The sequence below is a fragment of the Mytilus trossulus genome, chromosome 7, assembly GCF_036588685.1.
Source record: "Mytilus trossulus isolate FHL-02 chromosome 7, PNRI_Mtr1.1.1.hap1, whole genome shotgun sequence".
Lineage (NCBI taxonomy): Eukaryota > Metazoa > Mollusca > Bivalvia > Mytilida > Mytilidae > Mytilus > Mytilus trossulus.
Window position 1 is genome coordinate 37,572,381 of NC_086379.1, and position 22,673 is coordinate 37,595,053.

The window sequence follows — 22,673 nt, forward strand, 5'->3', positions numbered from 1 at the left end:
CGTTCAACATTTTAATCCCCAAATGTGCGCAAACGTAGTGCGCCCCATTAATGATCCTTAATTTGTATTATGTTTGACACCCAAGCTATCAAGTGAAGCCATTTAATTTCACATGGACTGTGATTTACAGGTAACAAATACCCTTATCAGTGACACAAATGTTATTAATGTTGACTGGTCATTCAAGGTTGAAATATACAAAAGTGAGATATTCTATACTCCCTTCCGGGAGCAGAACAGCATATACTTAGTTTACTTACATAGTTTAATATTTGGGTTTTCTATATTTATTAGCTGGACCTCTAACATCGTCGTCATAGCCATGTCCATTAAATGGAGGGGTGCAGAGGGGTAACTGCCATTATTTCTGTGACAATACCTGTACTTACATAGTTTAATATTGGGGTCTATAATTATTAGCTGGACCTCTAACATCGTCGTCATAGCCATGTCCATTAAATGGAGGGGGTGCAGAGGGGTAACTGCCACTATTTCTGTGACAATACCTGTACTTACATAGTTTAATATATTGGGGTCTATATTTATTAGCTGGACCTCTAACATCATCATCATAGCCATGTCCATTAAATGGAGGGGGTGCAGAGGGGTAACCTCCACTATTTCTGTGACAATACCTGTACTTACATAGTTTAATATTGGGGTCTATATTTATTAGCTGGACCTCTAACATCATCATCATAGCCATGTCCATTTTATAGAGGGGGTGCAGAGGGGTAACTGCCACTATTTCTGTGACAATACCTGTACTTACATAGTTTAATATTGGGGTCTATATTTATTAGCTGAACCTCTAACATCATCATCATAGCCATGTCCATTATATGGAGGGGGTGTAGAGGGGTAACCACCACTATTTCTTTGACAATACCTGTACTTACATAGTTTAATATTGGGGTCTATATTTATTAGCTGGACCTCAAACATCATTATCCTAGCCATGTCCATTATATGGAGGGGGTGCCGAGGGGTAACCTCCACTATTTCTGTGACAATACCTGTACTTACATAGTTTAATATTGGGGTCTATATTTATTAGCTGGACCTCTAACATCATCATCATAGCCATGTCCATTATATGGAGGCGGTGCGGAGGGATAACCTCCACTATTCCTGTGACAATACATGTACTTACATTGTTTAATATTGGGGTCTATATTTTTTAGCAGGACCGTCATCATAGCCATGTCCATTATATGGAGGGGGTGCGGAGGGATAACCTCCACTATTTCTGTGATCAGAATAACCTCCACTACTCTGTCTGTGGTCGGGATAACGACTATTACGGTGATCTGGATGACCTCCCCGATGTTCAGGAGAATAGTAACCTTGATTAGGCACACCACCACCACCACCACTATGATTTCTGTCACGATTCTGACCCACGCTACAAAAGTTAAGATATTCTAACTACAAAGCTTTCCCACACAAACGGTGTCCATTTAATTCTTCTACTGGTTTTCAGGACCATCTTTTCCAATGGTTAAATTTACTGAATTATCAGCTCATAAAACAAACATCATCAAAAATAATCAGAAATTAATTTCCTGTTTCTTTCATTTTCAGAAATATCACAAAAAGGCTGAAATTTTCCAGTAGCGTCATTTAAATGGTTAGAAAAATCACAAAAGGCTGAAATTTTCCAGTAGTGTCATTCAAATGGTTAGAAAAATCACAAAAGGCTGAAATTTTCCAGTAGTGTCATTCAAACGGTTAGAAAAATCACAAAAGGCTGAAATTTTCCAGTAGTGTCATTCAAATGGACACGTCTTTGGTTGTTTTCAATCAGCATTTATAATAATCAATACACTGCCATGCCAATATGGTTACTTATTCTTTTTTCATAGTTGGAATATTTTTTCAATTACTGCTTAACAAACCTTTTACAAATATTATCTATATGTTAATAATTCTGTTCAAAGCCATTTGATATTTCCCTCTTATTTATTTTGTTAAAATTCCAAAAATACCTAATATCTATTTTCAAAAATCTTTTTTTCAAATTGAGATAATACATGTATAATCTATTTAATGTCTATAAACAAAAATGGCCTTCAATAAGATATCCCAATGGTATGGCATTGTATTGAAAATAACCTGTACATATAATTCCATCCGTTTACCATCTATGATGACAATCATAAACACATGAATCTCAACAGAGATTAGATGTTCTATTTTAACCTCAACTGTTCTTTAAATTCAATTTTATTAGAAGTAAAAATTTGCTAAATAATTTATATTTTTCTTTTTTTTAAGTAATTTGTTTTAAATAACGATTGCAATACTTTATTCAATTACTGTGGATTCATTTATTTTCGTGGGTATCAATTTTCGTGGATAGACAAAAAACGACGTTTCGTGGTATACGTAAATTCGTAGATCGCTTATTACAAAACAAAACAAAATCAGATACGTAATTCGCGGATTTCTTTTTGATTTAGGAGATCATATAACCTCCTTGGTTTGATCAATAATAAAACAAACAAAAAAAAAGGAATTCATTGAAAAAGTTTTGAATTGTCAAAATCCTCGCTTGGTCATATTAGGTTAAAGTGTTCATTGAAAAATTCTATTACAATAATGGACAAAGACATCTAATTATTTGTTTGTTTCACAATTTATAAATGCTTGTCGAAATTCTACAAGACAATCAAAGCTTTATGATTGAAAGATCATTTCCCTAATCAAGATATAATACAGTCATATAAGTAAAAGGTGTGAAAATAAATGTTCCTGTAATAAACAATATTACCTACGGGCAATATCCCCGTACTTAATCCTATTGATTTTCAATCACTAGTAAACCAAACTATGACACAGTAATTAACAACTTGCAGTTATTTTCCATGAACAGTTTTAATCAATTTTAAAAAGTAAATTATCACTGATATTCGATATATTTATTATTAATTTAATTAAAATACTTGTATCTTCTTTCAATAAAAAAAACATGTGTTATGTTACAATGTTTATCGCTAGTCAACACTATACTAGAACTGCATAACATAACCGGAAATAAACATCCGTTTTCCATACACATTTATCGGGATTATTCTTCGTTGAATTCTTAAATTCGTGGTTTCGCTGTGACCCACGAAACCCACAAAAATTGGTATACCACGAATATAAGTGAATCCACAGTAGATAAAGAATTGCTCAATTTTATTTTTAGAAGAATGAAAAAAAAATACCCATCACAAAGAAAAGAATTACACGATACTCTTGATATATTATCTACAAAATTATGTTTGTGAATTTTGGCCAATTTTGCCTATTTTATTAATTTTAATAAATCAACACTCATGTAGAGAACTAGATACTAATTTTAATAGATTGTTGGTTACTTAATATCCAGTGGTAGTGTGGTACTAATTTTAACAGAGGTATGGTATAGATGTCCATTTGTTCAGGTTGGTTTAAATAATCATTTTATGGCAAAGCTTTTAGCATTTTTAGTCCATTTTGATTATAGCGTCACTGTTGAGTCTTTTGTAGACAAAACGTGTGTCTGGCACGAATACAAAATGTTAATCCTGGTATCTTTGACAAGTTAATTTATAACTGAAAGCAGGCCACCAAAATATTGTGTTTTCATTGAAACATATGGCTGCTATGGATTTTGCTTGCCATCCTAAATGAATGTTTGGTTTTCCACTGAATGATAAGGGACATAACTATGAATATGATCATATATCTTATTTAATGTGTTCTAAGAATTTATTGAGTTATTATAACTTTCTGTAACATAAATATACTTAATCCTATCCCAGTAAATTTAACAAGAATTTTTATATTTGTAGGAGATGTTAATATACAAGCAGTCTAAGCTGATTGAACTGAACAATAATTTCTCTGTTGAGATATCAGTGTAAAAAAAATGAAGCAATTTTTTCAATACAACCACAACAAAGCAAATAAACATACTGAATACATAGATGACAAATATAGTTTTTGATGCATTAGTAATTGATCAATGTCGATGATAATTCAAATAAATTACTTTAGATCAAGAAAACTGCTCAGTCATCTGGAACATATATTTTTCTGAAAATATAACGGTGTAACCTTACTTCCTCATTTTTTTTTTAATATCTTAAATATAGGAGCTGCGTCAGATCTAAATCAATCTTATGCAAGTGCACATGTATACAACTTTGATTGGTTTCGGAACATTTAAATACGATATAAAAGATGGATGTTGGTATTTTTAGTAGAGTTCTTATATCAACTCATTATCAAAACTGTTACAGACTTATTATTTGCCTAAGGTTGCTTTCTATCCAATGTAGCTCATATCTCGAATATAAAAAAACAACAAAACTTAAAAGTTGCACTTAAGACTATCTTCAAATAAATCTGACTAATTTAAGCTGACCAGTACTCAAATAAAGTTCATGCAAAAATGATAAAAAAATAATCCCCAAAATATCCATTCTAACTCCATGTAAAACTACCTACCCTGTCAGTGGAATGTTGTCTGCTCCTGGTCCACCATATGCATCATAACCTTGACCTTGATATCTATCAATGTCACTGGTAAAAAAAAAAGAAATATAATGAATCTTTAGATGAGATTCCTGGATGGGTTGAGAAACATTATAACAAAGGACATGGAAAAACTGATTTTTAATCATTTGACATTATTCAATAGCCTCAATACCAATTACAAATTTGATTTAATTAAGAATTGAATGTTTCTTTTTGTAAATTTATTGGGGTGTAGAAGCGTTGACCGAAGTACATTTTGTATGAAGCGCAGAAGCGCTTCATTCTAAAAATGTAAGCACGGTCAACGCTTGTACAACCCTATAAAGTTACAAAAAGAAGCATTCAATACTTATAATTACATTTTTTAGCTAGGGTCATGAAAACACGATTTTTATCAAGTTTTATTTAATTCACCTGTGCACTTTATTGTGGGACCTGGTGTCATCATGTATGATAAATGTTATTGTCTCATGCAATTGTTTATGAAATAACATGTGATGTGCTGTTAGCCAATCAGAATAACTTATTATAATAAAACATACATCTAATGTAATTATATATATGCTATTTTCCTTTGTTAATTTTATTACATAAGTCAATTATGGAATTGGCAAATAGACTATTGATATTGTCATTATTCAGAACAAAAATATATAATGCTTTGAATTCTTATGATATGGATAATATAAAAAGTTAAATATCTATTTATATGTATAACTATAAGATCTGCTAAAATTCAGCATTTAAATGGCCAGACACACCGAGCATAATTTTTTGCACTTAAATTATATTGAATATAAAATAATTAGAGCAATCCCCATAGTATATATAAATATTTGGCATAGAAGTATTGGTAAACTCACAACAGTCAAGATCTGAAAAAACTACTGTGTATCCCAAACATAAAACTTACGGGTTGTCAAATGTAGATTCCTCCTTATCTCTAGCCTTCAACATTTTTCTAGTTCTGTGGAAACCTGTATCATATGGTTCTTCTCTCTGGTACAGATTGACAGTCAGAAGGGCAAATATTATAGCTGGTATAAAGAAGGCTAGTCCCCAGCCTAATCCAAACCATATAGAATTCTGTAAAACAAACACATTAATAAAGTAAGATTGTATATCTGTAATGTTAGGGTTAAAAATCGCATGAAGTTATCATGAGACTCATTTGCATCATATATGAACATGTGGAAAATTTTCACAAGAAATTTTTTTTACCACCATATATGGCCTTGACAGAACAAAATAATGTTTTCAAGAAGTGAAATTCTAACATTCATTAATTTACAAACAATTATTTGAATATTAAAAGTTGTTATTAGTAAGATGTGTGTTTTCCCCATTTTTCTATGAACTAGTACTCATTTTGGTTAAGGACCAGCTGAAGGATGCCTCCAGGTGCAAGCTTTATCACTGTGTTGAAGAACTATTGGTGAACTAAAGCTGTTATCTGCTCTTTGGTCAAGTTGTTGTCACTTTGATACATTCCCCTTTTCCATTTTCCATTTTATTTATTACTAAATGAGAAAGGAATCGTTAAAATAAATTTTTTGTCATTAATTTAACTTACCACAGGATCTAAAAATGTAACACAAAAAGCATCGGATAACTGTTGTACATTCTTATAAACTGGCTCACACTTTCCATAGGATCTTATCTGAAAATAAATGTGAAAAGTTATCTGTTTGAACAAATAATGATGACGAAATATTTGAAAGTTCAAAACCTTAACGCTAAAAAGTCGAGAAACAAATATGGATTTTTTTTTGTTAAACAAATAATGAGGTCAAAATATTTGAAAGTTAAAAATCATAACGTTAAAAAGCCAAGAAACCAAAAGTCAAAATTAGCTTTTACTTTACAAACTCAGTGAGTTAAGATATATTGATCACCATTTTCTGTCCTTTGGTCAGGTTTTTGTCTCTGACACATTCCCTATTTCTTTCATTAATTTTATTTCATATATTTTTAGTCATTAATTGCATGATCTATTTTTTTTTATTTATAAAGCATATACTGCTGTATCAAAAATATTGCACTGCATTAATATATAAGACAGAAAAAGTCAACATACATCTGTTTTGACTTTGTTCAACTGGTCTGAGACTGTGTTCACAAGCGTCTGTGACGTGGCCACTAAACTCTGTAAGATAAAATGAAAATAATATTTATAATACTCTCATGAAATTCTACACAATCTGTGTCAAACCTAAAAGAACAAAAAGGGCTTACATAGTATTTTGAATGCTTCAGTTTATTTGATGTAAAATTCTTAGTCTTTACATGTAATATGATAGAAAACATGCTTGATAGAAAATGAGAACATTATTTATTATCTTGGAGGTGGATTCTAAATGTAATTTCATCATCAAGATTGAATCTCTTTATGACCTATTGACCCTTAAAATATCATGATCCCTATTGCATCTCAAGGTGAAGAATTCAAAACTTGTGTGTGAACAAAATATCTATGTGTAGCGATATTGGACATGTTTATATTTTTAACAAGTGACTGAGCTTAACCATTTGTGGTGATTAGGAATTTCAAAGTAGAAGACCATAGAATAAATGTGTAAAAAATATGGAGTTATTGAATATATCCAAAGAATAAATTTTCAAAGACCTTATTGTGTGAAAAAAGGGATTTTCCACAATGACAAACCACATTACAAAAGGATTTTTGGTGTGAGCTAATTTAAGGAATAATGAATTTCACTTCATAACCCAAAAATTTGAACAGTCATATTTGAAAATGTCTTAGTATCGAAACAAACTATTGAACATATCCAAGTTCTCAATACAGTCTGAGCTGTAGAAGAAAAGGCTATGGGGAATCAATTACGCCTCCTGACCTATATGATCAATGGCATTGGTTATAAATGACCCAATTCTATTATAAAGGAAAATGTTCATAGAGAGTAATAAATTGAAAGTTGAAACAGAGTGAAATTAATGGATGGCTAACATCAAGCAATTTTTTTTTACCTCTTTCAATATTCTTGTTGATTCTTGGTTGAATGTATTCTGAGATGTAGTCAAGCTGTCTATTACATTCTGAACTTGATCCTGTTCCAAAAAAACACCAAAAAATAAAAAAACGTTACCAAAACCAGTGATTCAGTCATTAATATGTGTGAGCATTTTATTTTTTGACATGCCTTATGTTTGTTAACCCTTGTCATGCCAGGGCTGTAATATTACGGCTGTACCCAGATTACCGTTATTTTGGCATCAATGGCCATACATTTAAGGGTCATCGTAATACCATTTAATTCGTAGTGTATGCACATTTCCACAATCGGAAACTATTCATGTCATGTTTCTCACGTTTAATATTCATTTTGAGCTCAAATACAAACTTGGATTTGGAGGGGTGGGGTTACCTTCAAGGTCTGAAACACGGGAGTTCAAAGGACTGAAACCTTGACAAATACTGTTAACCTAAAGGCACATAACGACTGGTCATGGTTATTATCAAAATACGCTGAGGAAACAACTACTTCCGGTTGCAAGTCCAGTTAAAGTTCAAAATTGGAAAAATTCCGAAATTTTGTGAATTTTGGTGCAAATGACCTTCTTTACACTGATGAACCCAGATCAGTTTCACTCCGACCTAACAACTGTTGTGATAAAAGTGTTCACTGGTGTCCACTCTACATGTAAACTACAGATGGATGCATCTATTAGCATCTCTCGGACTTACAGGTTGAGAAAAAGAACGAAAAATTGTCAAAATTGACGCTTTTTGCACCTGAGGACCAACTTTGGGGCATATTTCTGCCCACCCTTCCCCACCTCCTTACCCCGACCACTCCACCCCGTGATCCCCTATTTTAGATTTATTGCAATCAGTATGCATCAGCATCAGGGTACAGCTCATTTGCATATCATTTGCATATTTTTGCAAATACTGGAAATTTAGAGAATTTCTGAAAACAACTCAGCATGGTAAGGGTTAAGAATATTGAATTTTTAAATAATTCTGTGTGAAAACTAATTGTGTGCATTAAACTACCGGTAGAGAGAAAAATCCGGCAAGATTTAAACTAACAAAACTGTATCTAATGCTTCATGTTTGTGTTGATATGCAAGCTAAATGTTTTGGCAGGTAACCTTTAGCTATTCAGATAATCAAAGCTTTCGAGTTCTAAAAAAGTGTTGCTGTCTACTCATTGTTTTAGGACTTTTTGTTTTCCTACTTGATATAATGGAATAACACCTGACTAAACTATATGGCTCAAATTCTATATGCATCATTCAAATGAATTTGAATCGAAATAAAAAAAAACTACTTACTGATTATAACCAAGCAAATATTTTTTGAACTTACATTTAAATTTGTCTGATTCTTCAAATTATCAAGAGCTCCTGTTAAATTTCCCTGAAAAAAATATATATACTGGTATAACAAACCATTACATATAGGTTATTATTACTCTATTAAAAGTACAAAACTTTGAATTTATTTCTTTTTCTAAATCTAAAAACAAATTTGCTGTTTAAATTTGTTGGCTGAGTATACTGTTGACACAGTGAAATAACTTGACCTTTTGTAATTTTGAAACTATTATATGCAAAAGTTGAAATTTAAAAAGCAACACTTTTATATACAAGAGTGCACACACTGAAATGTCTCGCCTTCTTTACTTATCATTGATATTATGTTGATAGTCCTAAGTATAAAGCTTAATTACAACTGTCACATGAATGTTACATTAACCAAGATAACTAAACAAAGACCAATGAATCATGAAAATGGGGTCAAGGTCAGATGAACCATGCCAGGCTGACATGTACAGCTAACAATGCTTCCATAAAACCAATATTCAACATTACAAAAAATCTGAACTTTTTTTTCAAGTGGTCACTGAACCATGAAAATGAGGTCAAGGACATTTGAAATGTGACTGACGAAAACTTTGTAACATGAGGCATCTATATACAAAGTATGAAGCATGCAGATCTTCCACCTCCTAAAATATAAAGCTTTTAAGAAGTGAGCTAACACCGCCGCTGCCGCCGTAGCCGCCGCCGGAACACTATCCCTATGTCGAGCTTTCTGCAACAAAAGTTGCAGGCTCGACAATAAACTAAGACTAACAACATTGACTTTTGATGTAGTTTCACAATAATATGACCTAAAAAATAAAAATTGTTGACTTCTCATAAGTGATTTCCCTTAAACTGACCTAAATACTAAGTTTAACAAATTAAACTCTTAAAAAACTTAAATGTCAAATAGGAAAGGTCTTACAAAGCTTGTTAGCATATTTTAAAAGGATCCTACTAATATATATTACTCTTACCTTGGCTTGATTAATGAGTGGTATTTCGTGTTGCTGAATCCTTAATAATTTTTCCCACTCATTCAAGAGCTGCTTCTGTAAAAAAAAAATAACAGGGAACATGGTATAAATAAAGACATTATCAGTGTTTGTTCAACCATAGCACATTTACAAAGGTTCATATCTCATGATCTCTCAGCAAACCTATATACAATGATCTCTTAAACCCTGCAATATGACATACCCCTGTCATTAATTTTTGTTTAAATTTGTCTTATTCTATCATTTATAGCAAAATATTATAACTCTCTTCAAAACTAAAAATTAATAGCTAAAAATATCAATTTTCAATGTCCACAAAAAGACAATTTTCCTTCAATCCTCAAAAACCAGTAACCATGAATATAAATTAATACATTTAAGTAAAAAAACTTACAGAAGTTACAGTGTCACCTGATTCTTGTAGTTGATGAGCTGTACTGTTCAATTCATCCATTATTGAATTCAAATTGGGAACACTATCTTTGTTTAACTGAAGTATAAAACAAATATTATAAACATATGATTTAACTTTTTCTGAACATGGACTATAAAATGAGTATGAAAACTAAATCAACAAACTAATAAATTAAACTTTTCTTAAATTATTTTTTTTCAGATTAGTTTGATTTTTTTGGATTCTGATCAGTTCATGTAAAATGTCTGCTCCTTTTCTTGAAATGTGCCCTTTTTCATAACTGATTGAAGCCAATAAAATATTTGCTAAGTCTATGATTAATTATTAAAAGATAACAAGATGCTTTGCAGGGTGCAGCTTTATACGACCCAGAGGTGGAACCCTGAACAGTTAGGGCAAGTATGGACACAGTAACATTCAAGGTGTGTACAGCTCTGAATTTGGATTGTGATTAAACAGGTCGAGAACTCTAGATTTTCTGACGTCAGAATATATTTGCATAGTAATTTCCAAAACACAAGGCCAATATGGCCTTGAAAAACTGACCAATCGACTCAATGGACTATAATGCATTGTGGGCTACTACGAGTAAACTACTACTTAAAACACGTGGAATTAGTGGGAAAACAGTCAACTAATATATTGTCTGGGACTCTCATTACCAATGTTTTTAATCTGCAAATATATTTAATGTAAAATATATAACGTGATCTTCAATTTGCATGCTTAGATTAAAAAAATATTGTTTACTGGCTTCACGATTCGACTTTCTTTTTCGCCTTGCAAAAGTAGTTTGACCGGTTTTGTGCATTGTTATGAATTGAACCTGCATTAATTTCACGACATGAAACAGTGAAATATCCAATAAAGTGACCACTGTCCAGTAAGAAAATCATTTGGGCTCTTTTTAACCGGTATAATGTCATTCCAAAATTATTTCTTCCTACACGAAAACTTTCATTGAACTTGAACACTTCTTTCTGTTCTGAATGTGTAATTTTTTTTATCAGGACCTGAACTAAAAGTAAGAACATCCTAATATTCAGTATGCTAAAAGTAAGTGTTATGAAAGCGACAGGGGCGGATCCAGCCATTTAAAAAAGGGGGTCCTAACCCTGGACAAAAGGGGAGGCGGTTCCAACTACATGTTCCCATCCAAATGCACTGATCGTCCAAAAGAAGGGGCCGGGTCGATCCCCCCCGGAACCCCGCCCTCTTAGAGCGGGTACGGTATATTGCTCAATACATTTTTTTTATAGTTTCATCCATCGATAATATCCGTTTCTTGCTAATTTTATCACAAAATATACTTCAGAGGTTTTTTATCGTTCGGCTGCTGTCCTGTTGACATATGTGAAATATCTCCAATATCAAAAGTCTCTGGATCATAGTGGGTGCCATATTACTTTTTTTTTTCTAAAACGTGTTAAATGTATATAGAAAAAGGAGAGGAGGTATGAGTGCCAAATGAGACATCTTTCCAACAAAGACATAATTCAGTAGAGTAAGCAGTCATAGGTTCAATGCTGAAAAGTAAGCTATAAATGACCACAAAATTACTTGTGTAAAAAAAAAAAAAAAAAAACCCGGCCCAATTAAATATATAAAAGGAGAAGAAATCTATCCCATCCACAAATCAAAGTGATGGATATCACTCATGGAAAGATTAGAACAGTAGTTTGAATTATTTCATATTAAGGTATGGTGGGAGAAAATGAACATTTATAGAGCACTGTTGCTGAAAATTACATTTACAGCAGGTCTTTAGAAGGAAATTTGCTTTTCCAGTATGAGGATAAAATGAGCTCAAATTAAATAATATGAGTCTCTAAATTTGCACAATTTTATTTAAACTGCAGTTAATATATATCTAATCGAAATTATGTTGCCAGTTCAGAACATGTTTTAAAAAAACAAAAAAATGCAAAAATTCTTCTAGTAATTGTTATCAACTATCCTTGTAAGCCATACAGCTAAAAGCTTTAAAGTGCCAACAAATATATTCTAAAAATGTTGTTTTGGGGCATTTTGTAAGTTGAAACAGAGGTTATATGGCATTGAAAATTAAAAGTTTTAGAGTGCCTTTTGATCAAATTTTTAAGTATTTTTCAACACAGGGCATTTTCAATTTTATTTTTCAACAAAAACCAATTAAAAAACTTATATTATTGAAATGTGGATTCTTTCTTGATTGCAAAAATATATATTTACTTCTAATAAAAATTCAAATGACTAAAATAGACATAATGATTGATGGGAAATAAACTAATAAACAATGGTTTGTAATAATTATTATAAGTTTTAAAACTGTTTCAAGCCAATTCCTGATAAAAAAAGTGAACTAATCTAAATTGTTGATTAATTACAGATGATTATTGGAAAATTATCAAGTAAGTTATAGGCCATACTTGAATACCTTTTATATATTCATATTTATATTCATATTTCATTTTTTTAAGATCTTGTTAATCCATTAGTCATTTATCTTTCAGATATAATTTACAGAATAACTTTATGTAATGTAGATCAAAAGTAATTGGCAATAAATAAATCTATCATCCTTATCAATATCAAACATCTTATATACACATTTGTTTATTATATTATGAGGTCAAATGCTTGTGTATTAAGAATTAAATGTGTGTTGAATGGTCTGTATAATTATGTAAGACTGAGGTTGATAGGTAATGTGGTCAATTTGATTGGCAGTTAAGGAGGTGGGGCATTCTAATTAAAGGTCCACCTTGTCTCTGATTGTTTAGTGATAATGACAGTTGTCAATCATACTAGTGGAATCAATACCCAGTTACCTCAATCAAAATGTTTATAAAAAAGCCTGCACATCAACACACCTTAATAACATGCATTCTTGAATGAACTGCTCCAATAATATACCCAGTTTTTTCAGTTTATTTGTGTATTATGTGCACATTCATGAGAACCATAGGGAACTATATTTTAGTGTGAATACATTTAGTAACAGTAGCTAACCTGTCCTGCTGTTAGGGAGGGTGGTGCCTAAGTAAAGATTTAGAACAAGTTCTAATCTTTCCAAAAAACTATAGTGTATAGGCGCCTGTATTTCAGTGGTAGTCGTTTATTTATGTGTTACATATTTGTTTTTCGTTTATTTTTTTTATATAAATAAGGTCGTTTGTTTTCTCGTTTGAATAGTTTTACACTGTCATATCGGGGCCTTTATAGCTGACTATGCGGTATGAGCTTTGCTCATTGTTGAAGGCCGTTCGGTGATCTATAAATTTTTATTTCTGTGTTATTTTGGTCTCTTGTGGACAGCTGTCTTATTGGCAATCATACCACATCTTTTTTTTAATTATAGATCCAACGATGAATTTTCACAAAAGTTCTTGTCGGACATACATATGGATAACATCATTACAGCTTATTTCCTAATGCATGTAGAGCAAAACTTTGCTTACCTTGCTTGCTTTGTTTGTATATTATACAAAATATAAAATATACAAGTTAAACTATGCCTATATTATATATATTGTTTAAAGATGTCAATCTTATTTTTAAAGCTTGTATAAACAAATATACAAACAAAGCAAGCAAGCCAACCAAAGTTTTACTTTGCAGGTATAAGAAATCAGCTGTAATGCTTTATTCAGTTGGCAAAGTCCGAGCCTGTTAAAAAACGAACAAACTGAAACTACAGTTGCTGACTTCACTACCTTCAAAACAAAGGGAACAGTTTGGAAGTCCCATATACTGAAATGTGACAAAAATAAATACTTATAATTTTGTTAACACTGCCATGTACGTAAATATTTCTTCGTCTTTTTTACGAACACAGAATTCAAGGATCACACATTTGCCTTTAATTATCTATTCGAAAATTGCTGTACTCGTGAATATCAGCACCGGCTGGTATCGACGGCTTACTTTACACCAGTAAGTTTGTCTCATGGGTAATTGTGTTTTTTTCGCTGTTGTTTCGTTGCTGTCTGGTTGACAATTCATAAAATATCCGTGCCATCATCAAACATATTAATGGCTATATATCGGGTAAATCAAACCCTTTTTTCTTTGCATAGAAACAACTCTTCGTTAATCTGAGCATGGAAGTAATACTTTATATCACGATCTATTAATGAGGATACACAAAATGAAAAACATAGCGAAATTGTGAATCCCGCATTGCACGAAAAAATGTGTTGTATTTCAGTAAATAACACGTGTTCTTGGTTGATTGTAAACACGTAGTAGTCCATCATGCATTGTGACTCATTTAGTGGATTGGTCAAAAACCTAGGTAAAAATAAATTGCGTCACATGTAAATAAACAATTACATGTGCAAGAACATAAGTATGTTAATTTATGCATTTCCATATAAGGTAGTGGTCCTGACCTGTTAAATAGTTGACACAGCATAGGTTTCTGACACAGAATGAATGTGGTCTAATGAACTTAAATATTTTTTTTGCTTTTGAGTAATTTACTATGCTGTTGAATATTAATCCCCTCCAAAAAATTATCTGAAGAAATTTTCTTTTTAGTTTCTGAAATCTTATACAGTCATGGTTTAAATTAATAGTTATTCAAAATAGTAACTTCTAATTTTTTTTTTACAGCTAATCATCTCAAGACAATCATCATTTTTAAATGGATCTTTCTTACTACGTTATTTTCAAGCAGTGTAAGGGAGGTAATCAAACATATATATAACAGTATTATCTAAATGGAATTGGGATTAAATTGTCTAAATTGCCTTAAACCAGAAAAAAACTTGTTTTCCCCCTTTTTTGCCCATATTTGCTCTAGCTCTAGTTGCTAAATTATTAGAGCCATAATCCCACCCCTCCCCCTCAACCATCTCTTTGCATTATGGAAACTTGTGGTACAATTTCATACAGATTTATACACTTAAACACAAGTTATTGACTGGAAACTACAAAATGCTTATTTGGCCCCTTTTTTGGCCCTCAACCTATTGAATTTAGTTTGAAGCAAGAACCCCAGAACTCAGTTCCAGCCATTCCTTTGTAGCAAGAAACCTTGTAGTATAATTTCAGAGAGATCCATACACTTAAACACAAGTTATTGTCTGATGTTGTATATACCTTTGTGAACTAAAACCAATTATACTTACATCTTCATATTGTGTAAAATTAATATTGTTTATTCCTGCTCCTGCAAAATCGGTTAACTGTTTCTTCAAATCATCTGGAATGATGGTAATATTTCCTAAACTAGCTTTGCTTCCTTCAGCAACAATTTTGTCAATTTCTGAAGTGATTTTCTGCAAAAATGATAAAAAGAATCAAGATTATTACCTTGTATTGTAATTCAGAAATTTTTGCATGAATTTATAGTAAATGTTTTTCTTTAAAGTATATTATAAGTACATTGCACATATGTAATACATAATTTAATAAATGTTTTCGTAAAATCTCTGTAAAGATGTTTTAATATTAGAAAGTTGATATAAGTGACAATACAAACAATAGATTCTACATCAAATGTATAATATTTAAGATGGACACCCGTATTAAGTAATCAAAGATGGTACTTCATTTCATACTCACTGTCATGTTAAGAATTTCATCCAGTGAAAATAAATTTTCCAAATGGAATGCACTGTAGACTCCCATATTTTTCTTGCAGTTTCTGAAATGAAATATATCAATTAACAGTTTGCTGAGCACAGACTGATATGACCACAGAATCCTGAACAGTTGGAGCAAGTTTATACACAATACTCAAGCTTGATACTGTCTGAATTTTGATTGTGATCAAATTTTGCCATAATATAGGTTTCTGAAACAGAATAAATGCATCCAAACAGTTACATATTGTTATCCTTACATTTATTGAATACACCAAATTTAATTGACCTTTTGCTTAAGTTTATGATATCTGACTTAGACTTGACCCTGAAAATCTAACCTTAATCACAGGTCAATGAAAGATCATGTAAATCATCTGAGATATTTAAATTTAGATTTCATGCTGGGATCATGTTTGTACTTCAACTGTCATCTCAAATATTCACAGCACAATATATTTCCAAAACAAAAGTGTCATTATGACCTACATTTTACCAGAGATAATCAAATATTCATTAAATTAAGGGAGTCCCTAACCCAGAATTAGCTACTTTTTTTAATGCTATATAAGAAATATGATTATGACTTACCCCAAAATACTTCCAACAGTTATATTGCCTCCAGATTTTCCTTTAGGGTCAATAAATTCAGATATATTATATCCCATAGATTCACTTATTACAAACTCAAATCTCTACAAAAGACCAAACAATCATTTCCTTTTTCAATATGAACTAATTAAACTTTCATAAACATAAACATTGTATGATATGTACAGTTAACTCTTGTTGTCTCTAACTCGGTTGACTCGAAATTTCGGATGAGTCGAAGTTTTCACGTGGTCCGGAACTTTGTTCCATATAAATGTCTGTAATTCGACTCCTGATGAGTCGAAATTGGATGTGTCGAAATTTCGGTTGAGTCGAACTAAATTTACGATCCCAAGGTTAACAAAAGCATTCAAAATTCATTATTTATCTCGAACTAATACACATATGTCAGAACATGACCTCCGGCATTTAAATGGATTGAAGAGTTAATCTGACAATACACGTGTAATTAAATTTCCAGTCACTGACCACTCTATTGATTTATGACATGCTGTTTCCACGAGTGTTTACCTAAGATTATCTTTTATAGAATTTTTATAAATAATTAGTGATACATTGTTTATGTTCATGAAAAAGTATTTAAAATGTTTAAAAAACAATTAATTGTGATTTACACTAATGAGCTTGGGTGTGTATAAAGTAAGGATTATGACTTCCTTTGATGATCACCTAAAAATTACTCAATCGGCGTCTTTAATCTTGTATTTTCTTTTATTAAAAGAAAGAGTGAGATAAAACAAAATGAAGAAGAATTTAAATTTTTTAAAGTCTTTTGTATCTGAGAATAAACAATTTTGTCAACTTTAAACGACCTGAATAACGAAACTATCGATTGGAAATTACTCTCTCGGATAAAAGCCATAGGAAACAATTGTAACTGAAACAATTGAATAAGTAAAACAATGTTATTATAATAACGAAAGACCATGACATACAAATATATCGATCTGATACCAGAATATCGATCCCCTTCCCATATTCACCCTGATTTATTTTAGCTTTACCATGCTAAGCAAGAGTTGTGTCCCTTGTTCAGTCAAACTTCCGGTTTTCGTTTGAGTCGAACTGTGTGTATCTCGAAATATTTCTCCGGTCTGGCTGACTTCGAGATAACGAGAGTCGACTGTATTTATATTTTTTTATAAATGTTTTATAATGCATAAATTTGCATGATCATTTTTAACTGAGGAACAGTTTTGTCATGCCCTTAAACTGTTAAAACAATTTTCTGTAGATAAAAACAAGCTGACATTTTTATGACACTTGTGTACTATTGTTGTTACTGTATATTGCAGCTAAAAAAAATGATGTTGTCAATTTGATACAGATGATACTTGCTTGTATATCATATATAGTTATAAAGGGACATAACTGACAAATGATAAAAGTAACGCAACCCAAATTTGTACTTGATCTGAATTTTGTAGTAATAAGTATTGTGCATAAGTTTCATAGCATTTGGTTGAAGAAAACATAAGTTAGAGAACAGAAACCAAAAATTCTCCATTTGAAAAGGAACATAATTCGGGAACATTAAAAGTAATGCCACCAAAATTCAAATATTATCTATCTTTTGAGATAATAAGCATTGATTATCGCTATTTTGCGCATTTTTCTTTTGATCTTTTTTTGTGATAATTTTCATATCATGCTTCTCGCCTGAGATGGAAAAATTATCGCTAGAAACTAAGCAGGCACGTGCATTGCTAACAAAATTGACATTGAAATTGACAACGTTGTCATAGGTAAAATAGCGATAAACAGATTATCATTGGTCATCTCAACTCGATTGCTTTTCTCACTTTCGCTGTACCAGCTCAAGCGAGAAAATCAATCTCGTTGAGATGACCAACGATAATCTATAAGTATAAGTTTCGAAATATTTCGCTGAGGCAAACTATAACAGAAATGGAAAATTCAGCAATTTTACTATTTGTAAAGGGACATTACTCTAGAAAGGTAAAAGTGACAGCACAAACTTTCGAACATGATCTGTGTTTTGTGTTTATAAAAAAGCAATGCATATAGCTTTTATATCATTTAGTTGAGGCAAACTAATGTCAGAGAACAGAAACCAATTTTGGGACATACTAACAAGAGTAAATCTTAATGCCCCCGCCACTGCATCTTGGGTAAAAAAATGACTATACAAAAAAAAATCTATTTTTCAACCCTTAATGAGCCCCAGATTGTATAGAAAAGGGATGGGAAATATTAACTTTGTACAAAATATTTACTTTGTTACTATATTTAGAAAATAAACATAGCAGTAAGTGTTCTGGATGCAGCTTTTGTTGTAATTAAAAGTTTATGCTTAAAGTGAAATCATATAATGGTTCCTTTTGACATGTTTAAAACATCATCAAGGGACTAAGTTATGTGATGCAAAATAAATTTCCATGTTAGCCTTACCTGTATATTCTCTACCCCATCGTTGAGGTATCGACAACCATTGGTATACAGTAACCCAAATGGTATAAACATTAAGATTACTACGAACATAATCACGCTTCCAATCAAATACGAACATACCACACCACTGAAATGAAAGAAAAAATATATATATTTTCTTGCAAATAAATTGTCTTTTTTTCCTTATAATTTATTCTACAATTTATTTCATATCTAAATATAACATGTTTCTTTTGAGGGACACAATATTATGTGATTTTGTTTTTCTTAGTGCAAAAATATGTTGTAAACTGGTTTCAGAGCATTTGTTCGGTATAAATCAAATTAACTTATCATATTTATTTTATCATAGTACAAAATGTACAAGTATTATTTAATGAATTATATAATGACAACACAACAAAAATCACTTTAATCAGTTTTACATAAAAGTAAAACACTAGTGAGATTGAGTCAGAAATCGAGGTCATATAGTTCTTTTAGCTTCTATATTGTTTCGTTCAAAACTTGTTTTGCTATATTTACTTCATTAAAAACCTTTGTGTAATCACAACCTTGTTTTAGTCCAGTTTAGGAAACTTTTATAGAAACACATTCCAACACATTATTAAAATCATTCCAGAAATTGTAAGATATATAAAGCAAGATCAAACTAAAGGTATTTGAATTACGTACCAACAAAGCATATTACTTCCTGCTCCTTTGTTACAGCATCTGGCATCTCTCCCAGGCCTTTCTCCACATATACCGAACAGCAGACCAAACAGGTAAAACACAACAACCAACAAAGTTAGGCAAGGCACACCGATGAAAGCATACCATCTGAAAACAAAATTAAAATCTATTAATTTCAAGTCTTTATATTTTACTATTTTTATTGTTATTGTATAAAAAATAGCTTAGCTATTTATATGTGCTCAATGGATGAAGATATCATTTGAACAGATTTTTGCTTTAAATTTCATAGAGAAGGGAAACAGGGAATGTGTCAAAGAGACAACAACCAAAATGTGACAGAAAAATTCATGGGACAGACAGACAGTATATCATACTCCTTTAGAACTAGATATTAATATACCAAATAAATGGGGAATTCTTCATTGAACACAGATGGTGTTCACGCTTGCAAATCACATAAAGTTATAAAGGGACATAACTGAAGAACTGTAAAAGTGAAGCTACCTGTACTTGATCTGAGTTTTGCAGTTATAAGTATTATGCATCAGGTTCATAACATCTGGTTGATGCAAACTTAGTTAGAGAATGTAAATAAAAATTTCAGCAATTCTTCTATTTGTAAACTGCACAACTCTGGAACGGTTATAAGTGCCACCACCAAAATTTAAACATTATCTGTATTTTCTGGTTATAAGCATTGTGTATTTTTTTATAACATTTGCTTGAGGCAAAATTAAATTAGATATCATTGAGATGGGAGCCATCTCTGTGGACCCCGCTGTCAATAACGTGGGGTAAATAAGTTGTATGGATAATCTGATATGAAGCATTATTTGAAGTTATTACATAGTCTCACGTGTGATTTTAATCTAAAATTTTAGGTAAAACTGATAAATATTCTCAACTTACTTTCATAGTATAATAGTGATATGACTGCATGATGTGAACTCATTGTTGAATACTCTAAGGTGACTTCTGGATATAAGGATTGATGTTTGAACAATATGTTTAAAGGTGCTGCCCAATTGATATTTGTCATATATTTTTAGAATTATGCTTTCAATATATTATGACCCACCAAGTATAAAGTATGAAATATTAACGGTTCTCAAGAGGTAGAGCGGACACAATTTGTTAAGAACAACGAACGGATGGACAAACCGACGGACTGACCTTTGACCTAGGATACATACATTATGACACATTCTCTGGTTTGGTTAATATATATGTTAAGTTGAAAATGTTTGTCATGTATAAAGTATGAAATAATAACAGCTGTCCTCTCCAAATATAGTGTGGATCAAATTTGTTAGCGATGGACAGACCAACAGACAGACAGACTTTTGACCTAGGAAGTGGTACATACATCATGACACACAATCTGGTGTTGGTTAAAATGGATGTCAAGTATAATATTTGAAATCATAACGGTTCTCAAGATATACATGATATAGAGCGGACACAATCTTCACAACAGGACACAGGGTTGTCAACTGAAACCAAAGTTATTTTGACGTTGACCTTTGACCTAGGAAGTTGTACATACATCATGACATGCCCTCTGGTGGTGGTTAAAATGGATGTCAAGTATAAACTTTGAAATCGTAAGGGTTATCTAGATATGGAGTGGACACAATCTTCACCACAGAACACGGGGTTGTCAACTGAAACCAAAGTTTTTGACTTTGACCTTTGACCTAGGAAGTTGTACATACATCATGACAAACCCTCTGGTGTTGGTTAATAATCATGTTAAGTATTAAGTATAAAATCATAACGGTTATCTAGATATGGAGCGGACACGATCTTCACCAAAGAACACAGGGTTGTCAACTGAAACAAAAGTTTTTGACCTTGACCTTTGACCTAGGAAGTTGTACATACATCATGACACACCCTCTGGTGTTGGTTAATATACATGCAAAGTATAAAGTATGAAATCATAATGGTTCTCTAGATATGGAGCGAACACGAAAGTGTTAGGGACGGACTGACAGACGGACGGACGGTACGACAGACAGACGGACAGGGCCCTAACTAGAGGCTCCAAAGAGCCTGTGTCGCTCACCTTGGTCTATGTGAATATTAAACAAAGGATGCATTTGAATTCATGACAAAATTGTGTTTTGGTGATGGTGATGTGTTTGTACATCTTACTGTACTGAACATTCTTGCTGCTTACAATTTTTTCTATCTATTTTGAACTTGGCCTAAAAGTTTCAGTCGAAAATGTTAGTTAAAATTTACAAATTTTATGAAAATTGTTAACAATTGACTATAAAGGACAATAACTCCTTATGGGGTCAATTGACCATTTTCGTCATGTTGACTTATTTGTAGATCTTACTTTGCTGAACATTATTGCTGTTTACATTTTTTCTCTATCTATAATAATATTCAAGATAATAACCAAAACCAGCAAATTTTCCTTAAAATGACTAATTCAGGGGCAGCAACCTAACAGCAGATTGTACGATCCATATGAAAATTTCATGGCAGATAGATCTTGACCTGATAAACAATTTTACTCCCTGTCAGATTTGCTCTAAATGCTTTGGTTTTTGAGTTATAAGCCAAAAACTGCATTTTACCCCTATGTTCTTTTTTTTAGCCATGGTGGCTATCTTGGTTGGTTGGGCGGGTCACGCCACACATTTTTTAAACTAAATACCCCAATGATGATTGCGGCCAAGTTTGTTTTAATTTGGCCTGGTAGTTTCAGAGGAGAAGATTTTTGTAAAAGATTACCAAGATTTACGAAAAAATGGTTAAAAATTGACTATAAAGGGCAATAATCCTAAAGGGGTCAACTGACCATTTTGGTTATGTTGACTTATTTGTAGATCTTACTTTGCTGAACATTATTGCTGTTTACAGTTTATCTCTATCTATAATAATATTCAAGATAATTACCAAAAACAGCAAAATTTCCCTACAATTACCAATTCAGGGGCAGCAACCCAACAACGGGTTGTCTGATTCATCTGAAAAATTCATGGCAGATAGATCTTGACCTGATAAACAATTTTACTTCCTGTCAGATTTGCTCTAAATTTTTTGATTTTTAAAGTTATAAGCCAAAAACTGCATTTTACCCCTATGTTCTATTTTTAGCCATTGCGGCCATCTTGGTTGGTTTGGCAGGTC

General features: G+C 31.9%; 1 protein-coding gene across 1 annotated transcript in view; it reads right to left on the reverse strand.

The window, feature by feature from the left end:
- Positions 1-22,673, reverse strand: part of LOC134726382 (prominin-1-like) — a 62,688-nt gene that overhangs the window by 5,706 nt on the left and 34,309 nt on the right. Inside the window, exons 18-31 of the mRNA XM_063590781.1 lie at positions 19,524-19,670; positions 18,849-18,975; positions 16,416-16,519; positions 15,805-15,886; positions 15,369-15,518; positions 10,234-10,329; positions 9,819-9,893; positions 8,843-8,893; positions 7,498-7,578; positions 6,587-6,655; positions 6,083-6,169; positions 5,423-5,595; positions 4,480-4,554; positions 1,154-1,405 (exon numbers count right to left, since the gene is read on the reverse strand). Of these exons, the coding sequence (XP_063446851.1) occupies positions 1,159-1,405; positions 4,480-4,554; positions 5,423-5,595; positions 6,083-6,169; positions 6,587-6,655; positions 7,498-7,578; positions 8,843-8,893; positions 9,819-9,893; positions 10,234-10,329; positions 15,369-15,518; positions 15,805-15,886; positions 16,416-16,519; positions 18,849-18,975; positions 19,524-19,670 (1,564 nt within the window). The 3' untranslated portion in view covers positions 1,154-1,158. The remainder of the gene's footprint in view (positions 1-1,153; positions 1,406-4,479; positions 4,555-5,422; positions 5,596-6,082; positions 6,170-6,586; positions 6,656-7,497; positions 7,579-8,842; positions 8,894-9,818; positions 9,894-10,233; positions 10,330-15,368; positions 15,519-15,804; positions 15,887-16,415; positions 16,520-18,848; positions 18,976-19,523; positions 19,671-22,673) is intronic.